The sequence below is a fragment of the Eptatretus burgeri genome, chromosome 3 (genome assembly GCF_056783735.1).
Source record: "Eptatretus burgeri isolate ZD-2024b chromosome 3, Ebu_testis_v1, whole genome shotgun sequence".
In the NCBI taxonomy this organism is placed as follows: domain Eukaryota; kingdom Metazoa; phylum Chordata; class Myxini; order Myxiniformes; family Myxinidae; genus Eptatretus; species Eptatretus burgeri.
In genome coordinates, this window is record NC_140963.1 from 67,563,910 (window position 1) to 67,583,909 (window position 20,000).

General features: G+C 46.3%; 1 protein-coding gene across 5 annotated transcripts in view; it reads right to left on the minus strand.

The window, feature by feature from the left end:
- ATG9A (autophagy related 9A) overlaps positions 1 to 20,000 on the minus strand; it is an 83,184-nt gene that overhangs the window by 22,696 nt on the left and 40,488 nt on the right. For 4 of the 5 annotated variants that reach the window (XM_085873823.1, XM_085873821.1, XM_085873822.1 and 1 more), the window contains exons 13-16: positions 7,657 to 7,868; positions 6,639 to 6,725; positions 6,210 to 6,333; positions 5,468 to 5,723 (exon numbers count right to left, since the gene is read on the minus strand). In XM_085873823.1, the coding sequence (XP_085729949.1) occupies positions 5,468 to 5,723; positions 6,210 to 6,333; positions 6,639 to 6,725; positions 7,657 to 7,868 (679 nt within the window). The remainder of the gene's footprint in view (positions 1 to 5,467; positions 5,724 to 6,209; positions 6,334 to 6,638; positions 6,726 to 7,656; positions 7,869 to 20,000) is intronic. The other variant, XM_085873824.1, reaches the window with a different exon arrangement.

A 20,000-nucleotide genomic window follows, 5' to 3' on the forward strand; every position in this document is an offset into this window, starting at 1 on the left:
CACACACACGGAGTTAGTGGAGGACGATGGGGGTGAGCTCGCAGAACGTGTAGGGACCCGGTGCGAGCAGTTGGATAGCCTCCTTTGGGAACGAAGGGAGCCGCTATGCTCCCTTGAAGCGAGTCATGACCAGGTGGGTTCGGTCGTGCTTTGCGAGTTTGAGGGGACGGGTGCTGTGGACAGGTGCACGGAGAGCTTGGGGGGTATAGAGGCCCCGGAAACCCTTGTGGTGGCACTGATCCCCAGTGTGGTTGGCCCTGTGTGTGTGGTGCAAGGTGTGCAAGCGACCCCGTGTGTGAGTGGTGTGTTGGCAAGTGTGCCGAAGGGCGTGCTTCCCAGTACGCCTTGTGTGGATGAGGCACCGCGGGCGAGTGCCCCCGCGTGTGTGAGTGGTATGGTGTGTGCAAGGGAAACGGCACGAGTGAGTGAGCGGCCGAGTGTAAGGAGAGAGACAGTGTGTGTGAGGTCACTGTATGTGAGGGAGATATCGGTCGGCATGTGTGAACATGCAGCCAAGTCTCCCGGTGTGAATGTGAGTTTAATGGAGTGCAGTCTGGGCGTCGTGGCACGCAGGTGTGCATGGAGTGAATGGCGACGACAACGGCGACAGAGGGACAAAAGCCGAGTGGCGGCTGTAGTTGGATTGGTAACCGCGCCGGGTTCACCCAGCAGCGAGCGCGAGGTCCGTGCTGTGCAACGCACGAGGCCCCCACGTGCTCGCTTGCGGGAGTGAAACCCGGTCCGGAAACGCCAGCGGTGGATTTGCCGATCCCGCGGATTGACAAAGTTTAGGCAAGTAAACGGATTTGGACCAGACGGGTTCTCCACGCGAGCGGGTGTGTTCAGCTCCAACGGGCAGGGCACACGTGTTCGCGTGGGGAACCCCTCGAGACGTGGGGCTTGTGTTTTTTTTATGCGCCGGGTGACGTCATGGCTGCGTGTATGGTTGGAATCCGGCAGAAGGGTGAATCCCTGCCGGATGGTACCGTCCAAGAGGGACGAGGTACACGTGCAGCTGCATGACGTCACGGGCAGGTGCAAAGTACATGAGCTGTGAGTTGCTGCGCTGGTGCTGCGCAAAAATTGAAAAAAAAATAAATGAACAAAAGCAAGCCTCGCTTTCGGGGGAACAGGATTCCCTGGGCAAGGGGTGGAAGACCCCCTTAGCTGGGCACAGGATGGAATTAGCTAGGGGAAGGGTTAGCTTAGTTAGACCAGCTTCATGGGGCAGGGGTAAGTCCGCATGGGGCCCGTGGAATGGATTAGTTAGGGGGTTTTAGTCAGATTTAGGAGGGGAAATGATTTTTGATGATTTGGAGACAGTGATAGACTTTGAATTTGTAGAGGTGACGTAGTTTTGCTACGTAGTGTTAAATGGAACGTGCTGTAGTGTAAGGGACGACGTGGGAGCACGAGTTAGTTAGAGGAGGTAGTTAGAAGGATGGCAGAGTTCAGCGGTGTGTGTGTTGAAGAGTTGTGGGTTGTGAAGTGGAAACGGGTACTTGGTGAGTGAGTGAGGCCAGCGGGTCTGTGTGAGTGGAGCGAATGGGGAATGCATGGTGCGATGAGTGATTGGGGGGGAGGAGTGACTCCCGCCCAAGGGACCCCGGGGTCAGTGTAGAGTGAGTTAGCTGGGTTAGTTAAATTGACAAAATGGAGGTCGTTTTGCTGTTAGTGGGAGTGTAGGCTCGAAACCCGTTTGGAGGGGTGCAGGAGCCCTGTTGACGGGCTGGGAGCGTGGCTGCGAAAGGTGAGTATCGCTGAGTGGGTACCCCGGGCACCAGGCGAGTCGGCCGTAGTAGGCCAAGGGCCCATGGGGGGCCGGGATAGCGTAGTGGGCATGGGTGCGCCCGCATGATGCGGGGGCCCGGGGCGCCATTAGCCGCGTGGGCAGTGTTGTGGGCACGGGCGACCCTCGGAAAGGGGCCCGGGAAGCCAGCCTGCCACGTGTGCATTTCAGGGGAGTTGCCATGGGGGGCACTCCCCGGTGTTTAGGGAGCTGGTAGGCTCGGAGGCAGTGTAGTGCCCGGGGGTGCCATCGTAGGGGAATCGGCAGAGGGTAGTGGCTGCCAAGGGGAGCCACGTGTCCCAGCCATAAGACCGTGTGAGGGCACGGAGAGAAAATTGGGGGGCGAGGCCCAAAATTGTAAGGACACCAACACAGGCGACGGGAATCTGGGTTTTTAGAACCAATAGCTTAAGCGAGAGGCGCTTGTTGAAAGCCCCAGGGTAGTTTAAAGGTTAATGGTTAGGGTAGATTAGGAAGTGTACCCCTCCGCACCATCCATCCCTTCGCTCTCGTTGTGGGCCGCTGGACCCACTTTGGGTTAGATCGCTGAAGCCTGGGGAGGCCATCCTGAGGCTTCGTTGGGCCTCGACACAGGATGCTAGCTCTCCCTCATTCCCCTCCGGGAAGGGAACGTAGGGGTTGGGAGTAGGCTAGTGGACGATAGGTTAGCCGAACAAGGACAGTAAAGGGGGTTAGGGGACGAATAATAGTTGGAGGTATAGAAATAAAAATAAAACAAAAAAAATAAGTTGGGGCTAAATTGGTTTTGACAAATTAAGGGAGTGGATATGGACAGTGACAGGCAAAGGCGAGAGGTGGGAGGGAGACCGTAGGGGAGGTCCGAGCCCACCTTCCGAGTGGCCAGCACCACCGCACTCCCTCCACCAACCTCCACTGAAAGGCAAAGGCTGGCCAGCTTCATCTGCTGGCTGTGTTGCTTCAAGGCCTGTGCCGGCCAACTTCATTGGCTGGCTGTTGTTTTGCTGCGAGGCCTGTACTGGCCGGATCGTCTGCAGCTGTTTTCTGCAAGGCCTGTGCCGGCCAGATCGTCTGCCAGCTGTGTTTGCCTGCAGCGGCCCTGTTCTGCCGGCTTTGTATGCCTGTCTACCTTTGCCATGCCATGCCCACTGCCCACATCATCAGTTTGCCCCCGTTAAATTTTGCTTTGCCCCCCCCCCCCTGTTCATTGCCATGTGTGCCAGGATCAGAAAGCAACAGTTTGCAAGCTGCAAGAACTGCCCTGTTGGCAGCTACAACACGGGCCTGCAGTGGCGGCCCGTGCACCGTGTTTGTGTTCATCCCTCCATTCGTTGTGCTCATTGCGTGTGCCACTTGAGCTGGCACTGAGACTGCGTTTGTGCAGCCCATGCACCGTTGTGGTTCACTGGGTTCATTTTAAAAGGGGGAGGCCTAGGACTGCGTCTGAGCAGCCGGCCACGCTCCCTGTCACCTGCATTGCGTGAGCCAGGGACTGCATGCGAGCAGCCTGGCTCCCTGCGAACTGCTTTTCTTTTTGCAGAGTTCATTGATCCTTGGCCATGGTTTAGTGTAAATTATAAGGTTAAGATGTATTGTACTGTACATATGAGTGCGCCTCCGGCATGACTGTCTAGCGCCGGCAATTTTATTTAAGTCGTCTGTGTGAGTGGGTTTGTTTAGTTAGTTACTCAGCCCTCAGGTTATTTATTTTGGGGACACGAATACCATGAATGTCGCACTCAGGGATCCGAAGGTAAAACGTACTCGGGGAGAACTACACATGATGGCACACGAGAATTTGACGACTCGGGACGAGTCTGTAAAAAGGGGAGGGGGTCGTGTTACAGTTGTGGAAATTCGCATTACACCATAAAGGGCCCTCACGTGAGATATCTCTGTAAGTACATGTGTAGTTAGCCCAAACCCGTTGTATGGAGGGAATTTATGTGATCCATCCGGGTTGCGACGCTTTGAGTTAGCCATTTTTCTGTTCTATCTTTTATTTCAAACAAACAGCATCTCAACAACCACGCCATCCCCACCACAGCGCCAACCACACTACAACCACGCCACCTCCACCATCTACGCTACCACATCTCCGCCACTCGCCATTCAGTAGGCCCTGTGCGGTTACGATCTCCGGGAACAAACAAAAACCAACAACGATGCGCGGGGGTTTTCCCGCCTGTTTCTCCCGTCGAAATTCTCCGCGCTCGGTGTGGGGGAAGTGCGATCCGAGCCGGGGGTTAAAGGTGAGAAAAGGTGGGGGCCTCTTTTTGGGGAAATAATTCCTTGGCTCTGAGCCAAGACCGACTCCCCCGGCCCCGCATGGCGCGGGGTGGAGGGAGAGCGAGAGGTCACGCCCCCCTTCGAGAGGCTTCTCCAAGAAGCTCGAAGGGAGGCGGGGCCGAAAACGGGGCGGAGCGAAGGGCGGAGCCCCGCGCTACAAAAGGCGGACAGGACGGACCTTGGGGAGTGTTTGGTCGAGAATTGGTCGAGTTGGTTCGGGTTGAGTTGGTTCTTCGAGGCTTCCTGTCTGCTTGTCTTGTCGGGGGAAGAGTCCTGCACCCGCGGCTTGGCGAGCGGCCTGTCATGAAGGCACGGACGGGAGACGTGGCAGCGCCGGTTGTGAGGTGGACCTGCGTGTCCGGACGAGGAGTGCCGGAGAGGGTTCGCCGGCCGCGAGAGAGGTCGGGGCCAGGCGCGACCACGCTGACGGTCGTGGGAGAGGGGCTCACCGGCCACGAAAAGGGAAGTCGTGACTTCTTTTTCCTTTTCCTTTGCTTTTTGTGTAAATGTCTGTGGGTGGCGCCATCCGTCAAGTCGTATTGTTTTAAGTGTTGTCGTGTGTTCGCGTATTCGGTCGTAGCTCTGCATTGTTGTTGTTGTTTTAAATTGATATATGTGCATTTCTGATTCTGTTTGGCTGTATATGTGTGAATAAAGTGCTTGTGTTGAATTGTTCCCCATTTCACTGCGTCCTTTCCTTCGTTTGAATCTCCATCTTGCTCCACGTAACGGGTTCGTAGTGGGCTTAATACGCCCGATAAGTAATCGGAACCGTCGAGGCTGACGATAACACCGCTCAGTTATCCCGATAGTACGGAACGGACCGCTTAAGCGGCCCGTGTCCGGAGTCGACCTGCGGCGAGGTGCGATCGTCCGGTTTACCATCCGCATGGGTACTTAGGTAGGTCGAGTTTGGCGAACAACCCTATCCCACGTGGGTGGCCGATTGGCACGATCGTGGTGAGGCCAAAAGGCCCACCCGTGACTAGCTCCCGGCGATAGTCCGAGAGGGTCACGACAGAATTGTCCGTCCGGTGGGCGACGTGTCGCGATTCGAGTCACGTGGCCGATCGCACGCCAGCGGGTGCAAATTCGCAACAGTTTTATACAAGTTGCAATGACTATTGGCATTCTTAATTATGGTTTTACAAAGATACAAAAGTATACACACATTTTGACAATGCTTAGGGGAGGGGGGGATGGTCTATGTGGTGTCCTGGAACGCAACAGTTCAACACTGTATGAATGCCAAAAAAAAAGCCAACACATAAACATTGTTTCGACAATTCTCCTCTACATAGCAAAGAGAAACGAGAAGTCACAAAAATGCAGAAACTTGCATTTGTGATGAAAGAAATTGCAATCAACAAATATTCATCTTCACTGCCATCTGAAATTCCAGACTTTTACCTGAACAAGTTGTCTGTTGTTGTGGCTCTGTCGCTTCCCATGTGTCAGGCAAGAGATTAGAGGAGTTGGCCAGAGCACCTGGTGTGCAGGAGACCCCTATATCGGGGGGCTTGTAGCCTAGATTCTCGGCTTGGATGTTCACAACTGATGGAGAGAGATGTCCATCATGCATGTCTTGATCCTGCTGATCTTTGAAGTCATTCCTAAACCACTGCTGCTGACTGTGGGCATCACTGGTGGGCAGCTGCCGTCGGGCCTGAAACGATGTGGGAGCAGTCTTGCATCACATGCGACTGTGTAACACCACAGCAGAGCATTTATGAAAGGGACAAGTGGAACCAAAGAATGAACAACCATAATGCCACATTGAAATCTGGATTGGAGAGCAATGAATGAATGGTAATATGGATATTTACTACCGTTTTACATGATTGTATTTCATTTAACCAATTTGAAGATAATGAGTTGAAATGCAAATAAAGTGATTGAGTATGCCATAATTGCAGCATGAGATGATGACAGTCCAATGTGAGCTCAGGGATGTTGACTGAAGTGGACGGCAATTATTCTTGTGGTTAACACGTGCCATCAGTTTGAATTATTGTTGTCGATGCTGATACGGAATTCAATTATCCAATTTAACAACAGCCTACCATGCACAGATATTGTATGCAAGTAATTCAGATGTGTTACAAAATTGCACCGATTTTTGTTAGGGTGGTGTAAGAAATGCTGAACCCACCTCGTGAATATAGATAGCATGGAGGCTCATCTCAACCGAGGCACACTCCGAAAGGATGCTGTTGTGCACGGCACCACCATATAAGCTGCTGCCGCCACTATGGGGCCGTCCGTCACCCACAGACCTGCAAAAATAGGCACCCACCACATGCCATGTTGTAAAACCAAAATTTTCTTTCCTACAGTGTCTAATGTAAATTGAGGAGCACGACAATGGTATGAAGTGTCAGTTTTATAATCAACACAACAAAAGGAGATTTATATGTAACTCAAGCCAACATTCATTTGCTTATTTTTTTTTTCAGGCACTGCATATTTATCCAGTACTGGTAACAATGACAGGTTCTGGTTTCATTGGTTAGTGCAGAGTGACATCACTGTTATTTCCAGTAAATTTTAATTTTACCCATCTCAATGGTACAAGGCTCACCTTGATCCAAATGTTGACATCAACCCTAATCCAAAACCTTCTGGCCGTATTTTACAATGACTGCCCACCATCCCCACCCGCCTCCTCCTGAAATCCCAAGTAGCAGTAGTCACTCTCAATTAACGAATTAAATTACTTTCACAACAAAATATCACAATGCTAAATGTAACCAGTTCCAGCCAAATGTGTCCTTCAATCAGTTTCACCTCATAATTCTACTTTTTAGTTTATTTGGGGTGGGAAAAGGGAAGAGACAGAAAGGGATTTATTAATCAAAATATATAATCTGCTATATTTATTTATATCCATGAGCAGGTGTAATTAAAATGTGTCAATCTGCTTCACGGCTTGACAATGCATGCTTTACTGCTACGGTTCAATGAAGAAGAAAAAGAAAAGGTGCTTCCAGGCTTAATGACTGTGTCTGCAGCTGTTCTTCGCACCACATTTGCCTGGGCAATTTGATGCGTCATTGTTGTCATAAATGCGTCCTCAAATCCTAAAGCTACAATCATGTGCAAAAAAGGCATTTAATTTTATCACAGAGCTTTAGGTATACGTTACTATGAAAGAAGAGGAGAGTAATCATGCACAGGCGATGCAGCGTGACCACAGGCACCACCAATCGGGAACATTGTATGCCGAACAAGTTGAGGTCCACGGCCTGCAGCATGCAAGTGGTGTCCACACAACCACACTTCTTTTCCATTCCCGTTACAACCTCCCACCACCAAACCCCGACCTTCCCATCCGTTACCTTGGGCCTCCCTCGCAAAGCCCATTCTCCTCTCTCGTTTCTGGAGGGGTTTATTAGAATCATAACACGAAGTCTACAAAGTCCTTGTTGAAATAACTCAGGAGCTGAAACATCGAACCTGAGCCTCATTTTGGCAGACAGTTTTCCTGCATGGTTGTGCCTGCAGCCCTGGTAAAGTCTAAACATTTTAAATGTAGCATATTTTAAACTTTGCCTTTCTGGATTATTGGCACAACAGCTTTTCTCAAACCTAATACATACACAGGATGAAGCCGACACATTCCAGTACTCAATGTTCCAGACCCAACAAGTGGCAAAGGTCCCTCCCAATGAGAGCCAGTATTGGGAGCAGGTACAGAAAAGGACATAAGACCTTCAGTGGTAGCAGGTGTGGTGGAAAGGTCTGGCAAGCTGTGCGTGTATGATGAGTGATATGGATGGCTTGCCAGGACACTCTGAAGCAAAGAAAGAGGCTGAAAAAAAAAAAACATCTGTAAGACCTGAGCAGAGCACCTAAACAAACACCAATATTTAACATTAAAATATTCTTTATAAAATTTACCCCCTTACAGCACTTCTTCAGCAGAATATTCCTCAAAAACAACATGTCCTTGAACCGACATCCAACCAAAGCCTGGCCCAGAAAATTAATTCCCCCATAATCAAAACAGAAAAATTCAATTTTAAAAGAAAAACTGGAAGGGCAGTCTGCAATGTCACGACGTCGCCAGATATAACTCCACCCATGTTATCACATCATTGTACATACTTGTACCAAGTTTGAATTAAATCCTTGAACCAATATTCAAAACATTAAATAATTCTGGCTGCCAGATCATGTGTCCCATCAGGTTGAAATTTAAAACATATATTCCACATGATTACTGGATTATAACGGTGACGTTTCACATTGATTGATGAAGTGGTTTAAGAGAAAGATTTTTTAAAAGATTTTTGTTCAAACCAATATGGTTGCCAGAGCATGTGATCTATTAATTATTCGTGAACACCCTGGTATCCCCAAGGCTTGTGGAACACGTGGGTGGTTTCCCCCCTTGATTTGTCAAGCCGTTCTGGGGAATATATTGTTACGAATTTGGAATTCGATTGCACACAACATACAGGTTCCTTTAGTCAGCTATGTCGATAAGTGCTTGTTCCCTAGATAGCTCACCTTCCATTGTTTAAATGTTCAGAAATCGATTAGATGCGCTGCGGATCGATTTAATAGTTCGGGAGCGAACAATGGAGACATCCCTCCCCCTCTTCGGCGAAGAGCAAGAAGAACCCTGTCGTCCCGTGACTCATGATGTCAACAACTCCCTCCCACCCGTGGCTGAGTGGGGGATGGAGCATGAGTCATGAGTCACGCCGGGAGCGGGGGAACGGCGGGAGAAGGATAAGAGGAGATCTTTTCTTTGTTCGTGTTCGGGAGTTGAGTAGTAAGCTTTTTGCTTCGGCAGAGAGTAGTCGCTCAGCAGACTTTTGGGTCCTGTTTGGCTTGTGTTAGGGTTGAGGCCTTTGGAAACTTTTTGCTTCGGCTGGCTCGGTGAGCTGAGGCCTGGCTCGGGAGGAGGCTTTTTGCTTTGATGGTTCCATGAGCTTCGGCTTCTGCTTGGCTCGGGAGATCTTTTTGCTTCAAGTTGCCCTGTTTGGAAGAAAGTTAAGCCGGTCGCTCGGCTCGAGCTGCGAGTGGTGGCTTCTTCTTGGTTCGTGGAGCTCTTTGTTCTTCATTTTGGTTCCCGGCTTGGTGTGACTCATTGACCTCTTCGTGGAGGTGGTTCCTCGGGGAAGCGACATCGATGGGAAGGATCGGCGCCTCATCTCACCAGCACGTGATGAGAAGCGCGGGAGGATTCACGGGAGCTCGGGAAGGATCGCAGCTCACGGCGATTGGATCCAGCTCGCTCTCGCTGGAGCCCGGGTCCGAACAACTTGACGACCACACGAGGTGGAGAGGTTCGAGATAGGTTCTGGGTTTCAGCTCACCTGTCCTCCGAGCTGGAGCCTGTTCTTAAAGGCCTCTGCCACCATTTCTTGGGTGTGTGTGTGTGTGCGTACGTGTGTCCGTGGGCCCGTCTAATAAGTAGAAAATGGTTAAGTGATTTGTGTGCTGTAAATGTTTGCATTGCATTTCGTATAGACAGTCGTAGTTCTTTGTTGTGCTTTTGTTGCTTGTATAATTGCATACGTGTTTTGCCTTGTTTAAATGCATATGTGCTTTATTATAATAAATGTCCTTGTGTGAATGTAAACCTATTTGTTGCGTCCTCTTCCCTTAATTGAGCTGCCATCTTGCACTCGGAATATAGTTGGTTTTTAAATTGCCGATAAAGTGATCGGGTCCAACGGGACTGCGTGATAATACCCCGCTCGGTTATCCCAAAAGGAAGCGAGCTGCTTAAGCGGCTCATTTCCAAGTGGTCCTGTTGAGGTACAATCTCTCGGTAACCTACCCACCTGAATAATTAGGTAAATTGAAGATTTGGCGATCGGACCCTATAGCGCGGGTAGAGTGCGGACATGGTTGTGGTGTGTTTAAAAACACACCCGTGGCTGGTTTCCGGCGTTGATCCGGAAGGCCGCGACTGGATTGTCCGTTCGTTGGCGAAGCGACTGCTATTGGTTAGATGCGGTCGTTCGCACGCCGACGGGAGGGAATTCTACAACAATATTAAAATGTTTATTCTTCAAAAAAAAGTCATAGCTGCCAAACCATGTGATCGATTATGTCATGGGTGGAGAACTTTTTGTTGCTCATGGATAGGCGATCAAACCTGTAAAGTTTCACCTCGATCTGTTCAGCTGTTTTGGTGAAGATTTTTGAAGGTTTTTATATTTTTAAAAATATGGCTTCCGAACCACATGATTGATAACGTCATCAATTCCCACCCCCACCCCACCCCCCAACCATACAATTTATCCCTAGATGACCTTCAAAATTTTTCATACTGATCGGACAAAGCGTTCAACGCATACAATTGTGACATCATAACAAAGCCACCTATGACATCATCGCTGAACCCAGATTCAAAATATTAAATAATTCTGGCTGCCAGACCATGCATCCAATCACATTGAAATTTAAAACATATATTCCCCATAACTACGAGATAATAATTGTGAGGTTTTATGTCGATTGATGAAGTGGTTCAAGAGAGAGAATTTTTCAAAGACTTTTGTTCAATCCAATATGGCTGCCAGACCATGTGACTTATTTATTATTCAATAACACCCTGGTATCACCAAGGATTGGGGAACATGTGGGTAAAGTTTCCCCTCGATCTGTCAAGCCATTCTGGAGAAGATGGTATTTAAAGGTTTGAGGGTAAATCCAATATGGCTGCCAAATCATGTGATCTATGACATCATAGTTGGAGAACGTTTTGGTCCTCATGGATAGGCAATCATGCCTGTAAAGTTTCACCTCAATCTGTTCAGCCATTTCGGAGAAGATTTTTGAAGGTTTTATGTTAGAAACAATATGGCTGCCGAATCATGACATCATCAATTTTTTCTCAATTACAATTTTGCCCTGGATGACCCAAAAAAATTTTCATACTGATCGGATAAAGCGTTTGACATCTGCAATTATGACGTCATAACGAAGCCACCTATGACATCATAAAAAAAATCATACTTCGTTCTCATGGGGAGTACTTCACATGTGCCAAATTTCGATTTTTTTTCCATGGAGAGGTTTCAGAGATAGAGGTCCAAAGTTTTTACTTTTTTTTTCAACATGGCTGTCACCACGTGACCTATGATGTCATTCATGATTATCATAAAAACATTATACATGTGTGACTACTCATGTGGTGAAAATTTTGTGTGAATAGGATAAGCAGTTACAGAGAAAACAGAAAAATAGCAAAGACGTATTATATGTACGTATGTACAGTCCGACGAACAACCCAAAAACATGCCACCAGCAACTGTCACCGGAGGCATAAATATTCACCTGCGAGACATCACCTAAAATATTATAAAGTGCCAGATAATAGAAAAAGAGGCCTTTTATTTTTGGAATCCATTTTAACTGACATTGGTAAAAGTCATCATCACCTCCTCGGTCCTGCTCATATGTTCAGCATCCTGAACATCAGCAGGCTCTTTGGCTGACAATATAATAGCAATTTCAAATTCGAGATGTTCCGTATACTGAACAAAAGGCCTGAAGAAATAAAATGACAAAATTACAAGAATTGTTTGTTTGAATGTGATTTACCCATGATGACTCAACAAAATCGAAATTAAATTGATTAACTGTGGATACATTTTCTTTGAGGAATATCATGGTGGTGGAGGCACAAATTAATTGACCAAAGTCCAATGAATAACCAGAGTTGGTGTATAAAGTTAGAGTGTCTGCTCCGAGTCTGACAGGTCTGTGGTTCAAACTCAAGCAGAGTCATACCAAGGACTTCAAAAATGGTACGTACTGCTTCCTTGCTTGGCACTCAGCATTTAAATGGATCAGAGCATGGACAATCTCCATCGGTTGGCATCCATGGGTTAGAGGAAATGCCTCACTGGGTGCGGTGGGAAAAGCAGTACCATTGTTGTGACATCGCTGGTACCCAGAATGCCCTGGGAAGCGACGGTGCTTCCTCCAAGTTCAGTGGCTGTGTTTGACCAGTCGAACAATCCTGTGTTGTGTCTCATGCATTCGTCTGTATATCCATATACGTGAGTGTGTGTGTGTGTGTGTGTGTGTGTGTGTGTGTGTGTGTGTGTGTGTGTGTGTGTGTGTGTGTGTGTGTGTGTGTGTGTGTGTGTGTGTGTGTCTGCAACGCGAGGCTCCACAGCACGAACCATCGAACCGATTTCGATGAAACTTTGCCAACATGTGCAATATGGTCTGTGAATGTGCGCGTTTGAATTTCGTTGCCGAGCAACCACCCGTTGCTGTGCAGCGGCCGAAAAACCACGTACAGTATTTTCAATACTTGTCCTTCAGTTTTGAATGTAGAGAAACGAGACTTCGGAATTAAACACTTCGAGATATTTAGAAAATTTTACTCGAGCCGATTTTTGATTGAGGTTTTATTTTTCAAACATTTTTCAAATGGTAGTCCTTCAAAAAAAAAAAAAAAAAAAAAAAAAAATATCGGGTGTCTATTTACCGTCATTTTTTATGAGGGGCTTAGGAAAGTGGGCGGAGCTTAGGGAAAGTGGACGTGGTTGATGAAAAGTGGGAGTGGCGTAGGACAGAGGGAGTGGCGTAGGAAAGTGGGAGCGGCGTAGGAAAGTGGGAGCGGCGTAGGAAAGTGGGAGCGGCGTAGGAAAGTGGGAGCGGCGTAGGAAAGTGGGAGCGGCGTAGGAAAGTGGGAGTGGCGTAGGAAAGTGGGAGTGGCGTAGGAAAGTGGGAGTGGCGTAGGAAAGTGGGAGTGGCGTAGGAAAGTGGGAGTGGCGTAGGAAAGTGGGAGTGGCATAGGAAAGTGGGAGTGGCGTAGGAAAGTGGGAGTGGCGTAGGAAAGTGGGAGTGGCGTAGGAAAGTGGGAGTGGCGTAGGAAAGTGGGAGTGGCGTAGGAAAGTGGGAGTGGCGTAGGAAAGTGGGAGTGGCGTAGGAAAGTGGGAGTGGCGTAGGAAAGTGGGAGTGGCGTAGGAAAGTGGGAGTGGCGTAGGAAAGTGGGAGTGGCATAGGAAAGTGGGCGTGGCTTATGAAAAATATTGTGTGGCTCAGGAGGTGTGGTCAAAAAAGAGCATTGAGAGAAGTTTATCGGGTTTCGCGTGTGTGCGTGTGCGTGTGCGTGTGCGTGTGCGTGTGCGTGTGCGTGTGCGTGTGCGTGTGTGTGTGTGTGTGTGTGTGTGTGTGTGTGTGTGTACAGTAAACCCTCAAATATCACCAGTTTCTACCAATCGCGGGCAACCTATTGTGTTCCGATTTCATTTCAGTCAATGTCGGCTTTTGAGCTGAGAGGAGTCATTGTTTGCATCCACGTGTATGATTACCTCTCATTATGAGCCTTTTCTTGTTTCTTGTGCACCAATAAATAATTGTATTAATCAGACAAGCACACCGGCTTGTTTTAACTAACGAAGCTAAATTTAACAACAAATAGTCATCAAGCAGTAAATGACATATGGAGATCCTGTAATAATATATCTACAAGATCTGGTAGACACACAACAGGGATAACTCATTGGTGAAACACCAGCACAGTCATCTTCTGAGCCTTCCAGTCACCCCTTTTAGGATGAGCACGCCTGGAATAATGAAGATGACTGGGGGAAAAAAAATATTCACCTTGTTGCAGAATGGATCTGTCTGGAACAAGAATCTGAAACTATACAGTACTATACTCAAAACTATACTCTGTGGTTTCTGGATTTCAGACCAGACTTTGGTGAGTTAAACAGATTTCATGAGCGTTCAACGGTCCCACTTCCCTCAGAGCATATTTATGGTGTGGGCAGTAATTATATTTGTCTGAAGGCCTTCGAGCTTCTGCATAGCCAGATGACATAGCTTGCTCTAAGGGCAGTTTTGGATGCTGTGTCCATAATAATCTTGCTCGTTCCTTTTGGGATACCAAAATAGGCAAGGCATTTGCTGAAAGATGTATTGTAGAATCCTCTACTGCCTATTTCTACTGGAAAGTAGTTTACAGACCATCCTCTATGTTCACAATCGGCTATTAGGTCTTCATATTTGCATTTCTTTCTGGCACATGCATTGGACAGGTTCTCCTCCGTTGGGACTGTCAATTCAATAATGATGACATTTTTAGTTGCTACCAAGAAGATGGTGATATCAGGCCATTTTGGCAGTTTCCATTTGTGGGGGGAATACTATTGGCTTATGGTCTTCATCCATAAGAAAAATCCAATCATTCGCCTTCTGTAGGATGCCCTGTGTTTCTACCTGTGGATGTGGCAAGGCTGGGTTCCTGGAGGATGTACCATCAACTGTACAGAATGCATTGGTGGGAATGGAGGTTGGCTTTGATACAACACTGGTCTTCTTATTTGCATCTTTGAAATAAAAAGCCAGACCTGATACTCTTTTTTTTGGTGTGGGCAGTCTCCATCGGTTGGCATCCAAGGCTGAAGCCAGACTAGACCAGACCAGACAAATCGCTCTTAAGGTTTGGTCGTGGTGCCAGTTGTAGCTTTTATTTTTGAGCCAGTAGCTTCAACCATTTAAGATGCGGAGCAGTGGTGATGACACAGTTGACACAGTCCAAGGTTGGTTTTGCCCCACAACCTTAGATTAGCTGGGGAAGGGAGTTGGTCATGGATAGCGTTGATGTGCAATGACAGCAGTTCCGGTGTCCATACATTGAGAAGTTTCTTCCATGACGTCTCGGTCTGTATGGCAGAATCCCATCTCAACCACTGTCCTTGTCAAGCACATCCATACAGCTAGACCAGCATATCTTCCTCATCAATATCCTTTACCAAATTAGTAATGCATTTCCTGTATTCTCCTCTCGTCATGTCTCTTATCAGCGTTTGGGGTTGCCTGTAGCCGAATCCGACTCGGTAAGTTTGACCTCTGCACATCTCATTCAGGAAAAGGTGTCGCTCCTTCTGTTTCAACTATTTCACACCATTGCACCTCGCCTTGTTTTTCTTCATTTCCAAACGCTCTACATCATGTTTGGGTCTTTCCATCCCTGGAGTAATTGTTAAGGTGGTACTTGGTGATGTGCATACATTTCACACATGTGGTAAGTCTTTTCATTTGTAAGCCATATCTTTTTCTGGTCCTGTACAGAGCACTGTTGGAAGTACATCTACTTACCCCTGCCCATCTTTTCAGGTACTTGGTGCAAGTTGCCTCTTAATAATGGGGCCCAAACTGCATACATCCACGTGTATGAATACCTCCCATGACGAGCCTTTTGTTGTTTCTCACACACCGTTAATTGCAGTAATGAAACCAGCATACAGGAATAAAGCGAAATTTAACAATTAATTGTCAAACAGGAAATGATATACAAAGATCCTGTAATACTAGATATACACAATCTAGTATACACACAACAGTAAATAATGGTTCCAAAACGTAAAATGATGGATAATATTAATCGTGCCAAAAGGCAGAGAAAGGTTATGACATTGTGCGAAGAAATTGAGTTCTTCGATACATTGGCAAGAAGTGAAAGTGAGGCATCTGTGGGCTGCCATTACCAGATGAATGAATAAACTGTGTGAAAATGTGAGTCAAATATCCGTGCAGCAAAGCACAAAAGGCTCATTCCAGTGGATGTATGGGATGGATGGTGTATGGCAGAAATCATTGTGGATTTACTTGGACTTTGAATGGACCTGCAAACATAAGCTGTATTGTGAGGGTTGTTCCCTTAATCATCTGAATATTAAATGGCTACATCTAGTATTGATCGATAAACACCCATTTATTTTGATTTCATATCTTTCTTTCACTTTATCGGCAATCGTTACAATCAGATGATCAGCCCAAATTAATGTTTTTCAAAAAAAGAAGAATTAAAGAAAGCATAAATGAGTCAGTGAGGCTTCTGCATCCTTGACCATGGGACCTTCATGCCACCCTTGTGAAATAGCACCAAAGTTTAGGTATTTCAGACTCTTCCCAAGTTCATCAATGTAAAATTTCACCTTTCTATAAAATGGCTTGTAAACTGATTGCTCAAGGCTTGACTCGACTTTATTTCAGACTTGATTTGAGGAATAACGCAATTCGGATTCTTACGAGCTATTTTGGATTCATCGTTTTATCACAGTCGATACTTAGGCCAATTTGTCTGAATTTGGCTGAAAATTTAACAACAATTGGGTGGTTAAAAAATCCCCCCAAAAGAAAACAATAACAGATGGACGGAAGGACAACCCAAAAACAATGCCTCCAGTTTCAGACGCATAAAAACAAAACGACAACCATGACCGATCATGAAAATTATGGCTTAGTATTTATTGCAGTCGTAAGAAACTAACATGCCCCATCACATACCTGCGTTGTGCAAATTAAAATGTTGAGTGTTAGCAAGCAATGTAATGAGCTGCACCATGATGTTGCTCATAAATCACGTTATTGAAATGAGCCAATGAAAAACCAATGATGCCGTTTAGCCTTCCAAACAAGCATGCACATGGGGAAATGATGAGTGGGACAACATGGTTCTATGGTGCACAAGTAAATATGCTCAACTTTCAGGTTTCACGCTCGACAAAACATTGTGATGATTGTGATGATAATGCTATAATTTTATAAACAAGGCCTTTGATTGTCATGCACTTATTTGGGTTATTCATGTACTAGTATAATCACTCAGAAACGAGAATGAATGTAGAAAAGGGAGCATGGAGAAAGAGTGATAATGAAGTGATAAAGAAGAACGGGAGCGAGAAAGAAAAACCTCACCGAGATCTTAAAAACAAATCCCAGTGAATATTATCAAAAAAAAAAAGAAAAACTACAATTGTGGGCTGTATGGAGATTAATGACTATCCTGAAAAGAACCCTCAGAACAAAAATATGAGAACAACAAAACTTCACAACTTGGTCCATGAATTGTGATCTTTTACCAAAATGGAGGTGGATACTTTGAGTACTGAGAGGACTCCATTCCACCTTCTGAAACCCACAAATGGAGATTACAACCAACAACACATAACCATAAACGAGCACGTGCGCACATGCACACACACACACACACGCGCACACACCAAACAAAGAGTACAGCACAAAAGCAAAACATCCATTGTAAAAATAATACCATTTCATGCTTTACCAAAATTTTACAAACATTAGTAGTCTGAGCTACATTTCTGGAACAAGGAAAGATAAAGCTTTGTTAAACAATAAGGAAAACCACAGTTTATTTGGCAAACAAGGCCTTTCAGCACATTTTCTACTTCACAAGCATATATATATATATATATATATATATATATATATATATATATATATATATATATATATATATATATATATATATATATATATATATATATATATATATATACATGAGCAGGGACCCGTGGAAATTCCACGGAATTGCAAAATGTGACTTTAACTTCCCCCTGCATCCCCCAAGTCCTCAACGTCCACCTCCCAAAACCAAGTCCTCACCTACCCCCTCTCAACCTTAAGGTATCAATGCTGTCCCCACCCAAGCTTTAAAACAACCTCCCCACCCATCACAGTTGCCTGTCTTGTATATATATCATCAACTAATAATACATCCATCTCTGACATTGGCACCCTCTCTGTTTAGCTCAAGTGTCCTGAAGTCGTTCTTGGCTCATTTCCTCTCAGCAGTGTTATTCCCTATATCTGTTTTCCACTCTTGTGGCATCAACCTGTTCTTGGCTCATTTCCCCTTGGTGGTGCTGTCCCCTTTCTCTGCGTTCCGCTCTAAGGGCATCAAGCTGTTCTTGGCTCATTCCCGCTTGACGCTGCTGATGCCGTCATCTGTCTTCAGTTCTTTTTGCCTCTTATGTGCATGGTGCTACTAGACAAGCTCTACAGTTATTGCTCAGATAATCTCACTTTCTTCTTTTGGTCTGACACGCCGCCCATGCTGATGATCTGTCCTAGCAGGTCTGATTGCGCTTTGTTGTGACTGGGTGTCACCCTCTGCGCTCATGTTGTGGGTAATTCCAATGAAAAGAAAAAATGGTGGAAAATTGGTGGCCCACCAAGAAAAAAAAAAGGAGTGAGGATCCCACAATATGCCGTCATTAATATTTTGATCTGGAAATTCTCACGATATGCCGCGGTGCAACACACACACACACACAAGCACGCGCACGCACGCACGCACGCACGCACGCACACACACTTTTTGCATCATTATGAAACACTAGGTAATGTGCCACCTAAAGTTATGGGTGAAATTGTATACTGCCCCCCCCCCCCACTTAAAATCGTTCCTATATAATACTGCCACCCACATCCACTTTATTCCCGTTCTTCAAAGCAAAAGGGCAAATTGTTATATTGTCATAAAATATTTCACTGAAGAAATATGTAAACTCTTTATGCCATTTGTGACTTCATGGAAAGCATAATCGAAATGATGTGTGGAAAATTTAAAAGAAACACATGGAACATGTCTTTCAATTGACAAATCTCACACCCTCACTATGTCTCCGAAAGGACCGTCTGGAACGCTGCACCCCCCCCAACCCCCATCTACTCTCTCAACAATCCTCTTGAAGAAGTCCTTTTATTCAAGCTTCTGGGTCTCAATATCTGCCATGATCTTTCCTGGGAAAGCCACATTTCCAAACTGGCCTCCAAAGCCAGTCGCCGACTGGGCATCTTCCATCGTGCAAAGTCCTTCCTTGGCACACCTGAGCTCCTGACCACAAACAAAGCTTTCGTGTGCAGCCTGATGGAGTACTGCTCTCCCCTCTGTGCTGGTGCTCCCGCCTCTCACCTCTCTCGGCTTGGAAATCAAGGCATTTCGGATCACTGGCATCTCCCGTGATGAGACTGAATCTTTGGGTCTCTCACTTTGTCACCACAGGCAGGTCGGTGGTCGTTCTGTCTTCTACCATCTCTTCTCTGGGCTCATCCCCACCCCCGCCCTGCTCTGTCTGAGACATATCCCATCCCCATATTTCCACAGGCCACTCAAGCTCCGCCATCAACACCCTTCTGGTAAAACTACCAAAATCAAGAATCACTGCTCACCTTCACTCTTTCATTCCTCTTTCTTCCCACCTTTAGAACAAATTCCCACACTCTCTTCAATCTCACTCTTCCCTCTAGGTCTTCAAAACAGCTGTGCACCATAATCTCTTATCTTCCCCCATCCAAAACTACGATCTTTTCTACTCCGGCCATTCCACCTCAAACCCACCTCCTTCAAATTCCCTGCTTTCCATCCTGAAAGTTCCTGTACTGTCCATCTTGTTTACCCTATGTACTCTGCCCCATCCCTCTCCCTTCCACAGATCTCATGTCTCTGTTCCCCACCATTTTGTCCTTCCCTCATCCCCCCCCACCTTGTCTCCTTCCCCCGCTGTTGTACTTTGTGTGTTAGCTCTCATATGAACCTTGAACCAAAAATTTTTTTTTTTAAATTGTGACCATGAGCAGGTCACGGCCAGTCACGACCAGTTACGGTCGCCGATGCAACTTACAAACCTGCAAGATGTGCGGAAAATATATGCAACAATAAACGACACAAAACCATTGATCTTCCTGATGCATATACACACCTATAAAATTAAATAATGACCTCGAAGAAGACCTTTTACAACATGGATTTAAGCCCTACTTAAGAGAATGCTAATCCCCTCCCCACTTCAAACCTTCAAACCCCCTCCCCCATACATCACAGTGACCTGACCATCACAAAATCCCACAAGAAATTTTCACCTTTTCACCTGTTATAAAATTGCATCAAATCAGACGTTTTCCACCTTTATTTACACATCGTAACCCACAACTTCCAAGTGAAAAAGAAATTCCTCAAATTTCAGAAAATTAATTAAAAATACAAAACTAGAATATCTTGGTTGGATAAGTGTCCACCCCCCTGAGTTAATACTTGGTGGTTACTCAAATCAGTCACCAATACTCTCTTCGCCCTCCAAGCCTCCTCTTCACCTTTCTCAAAAGCTTACCCCACACCCTTCTCCCTCAATTCACCCACTCACCC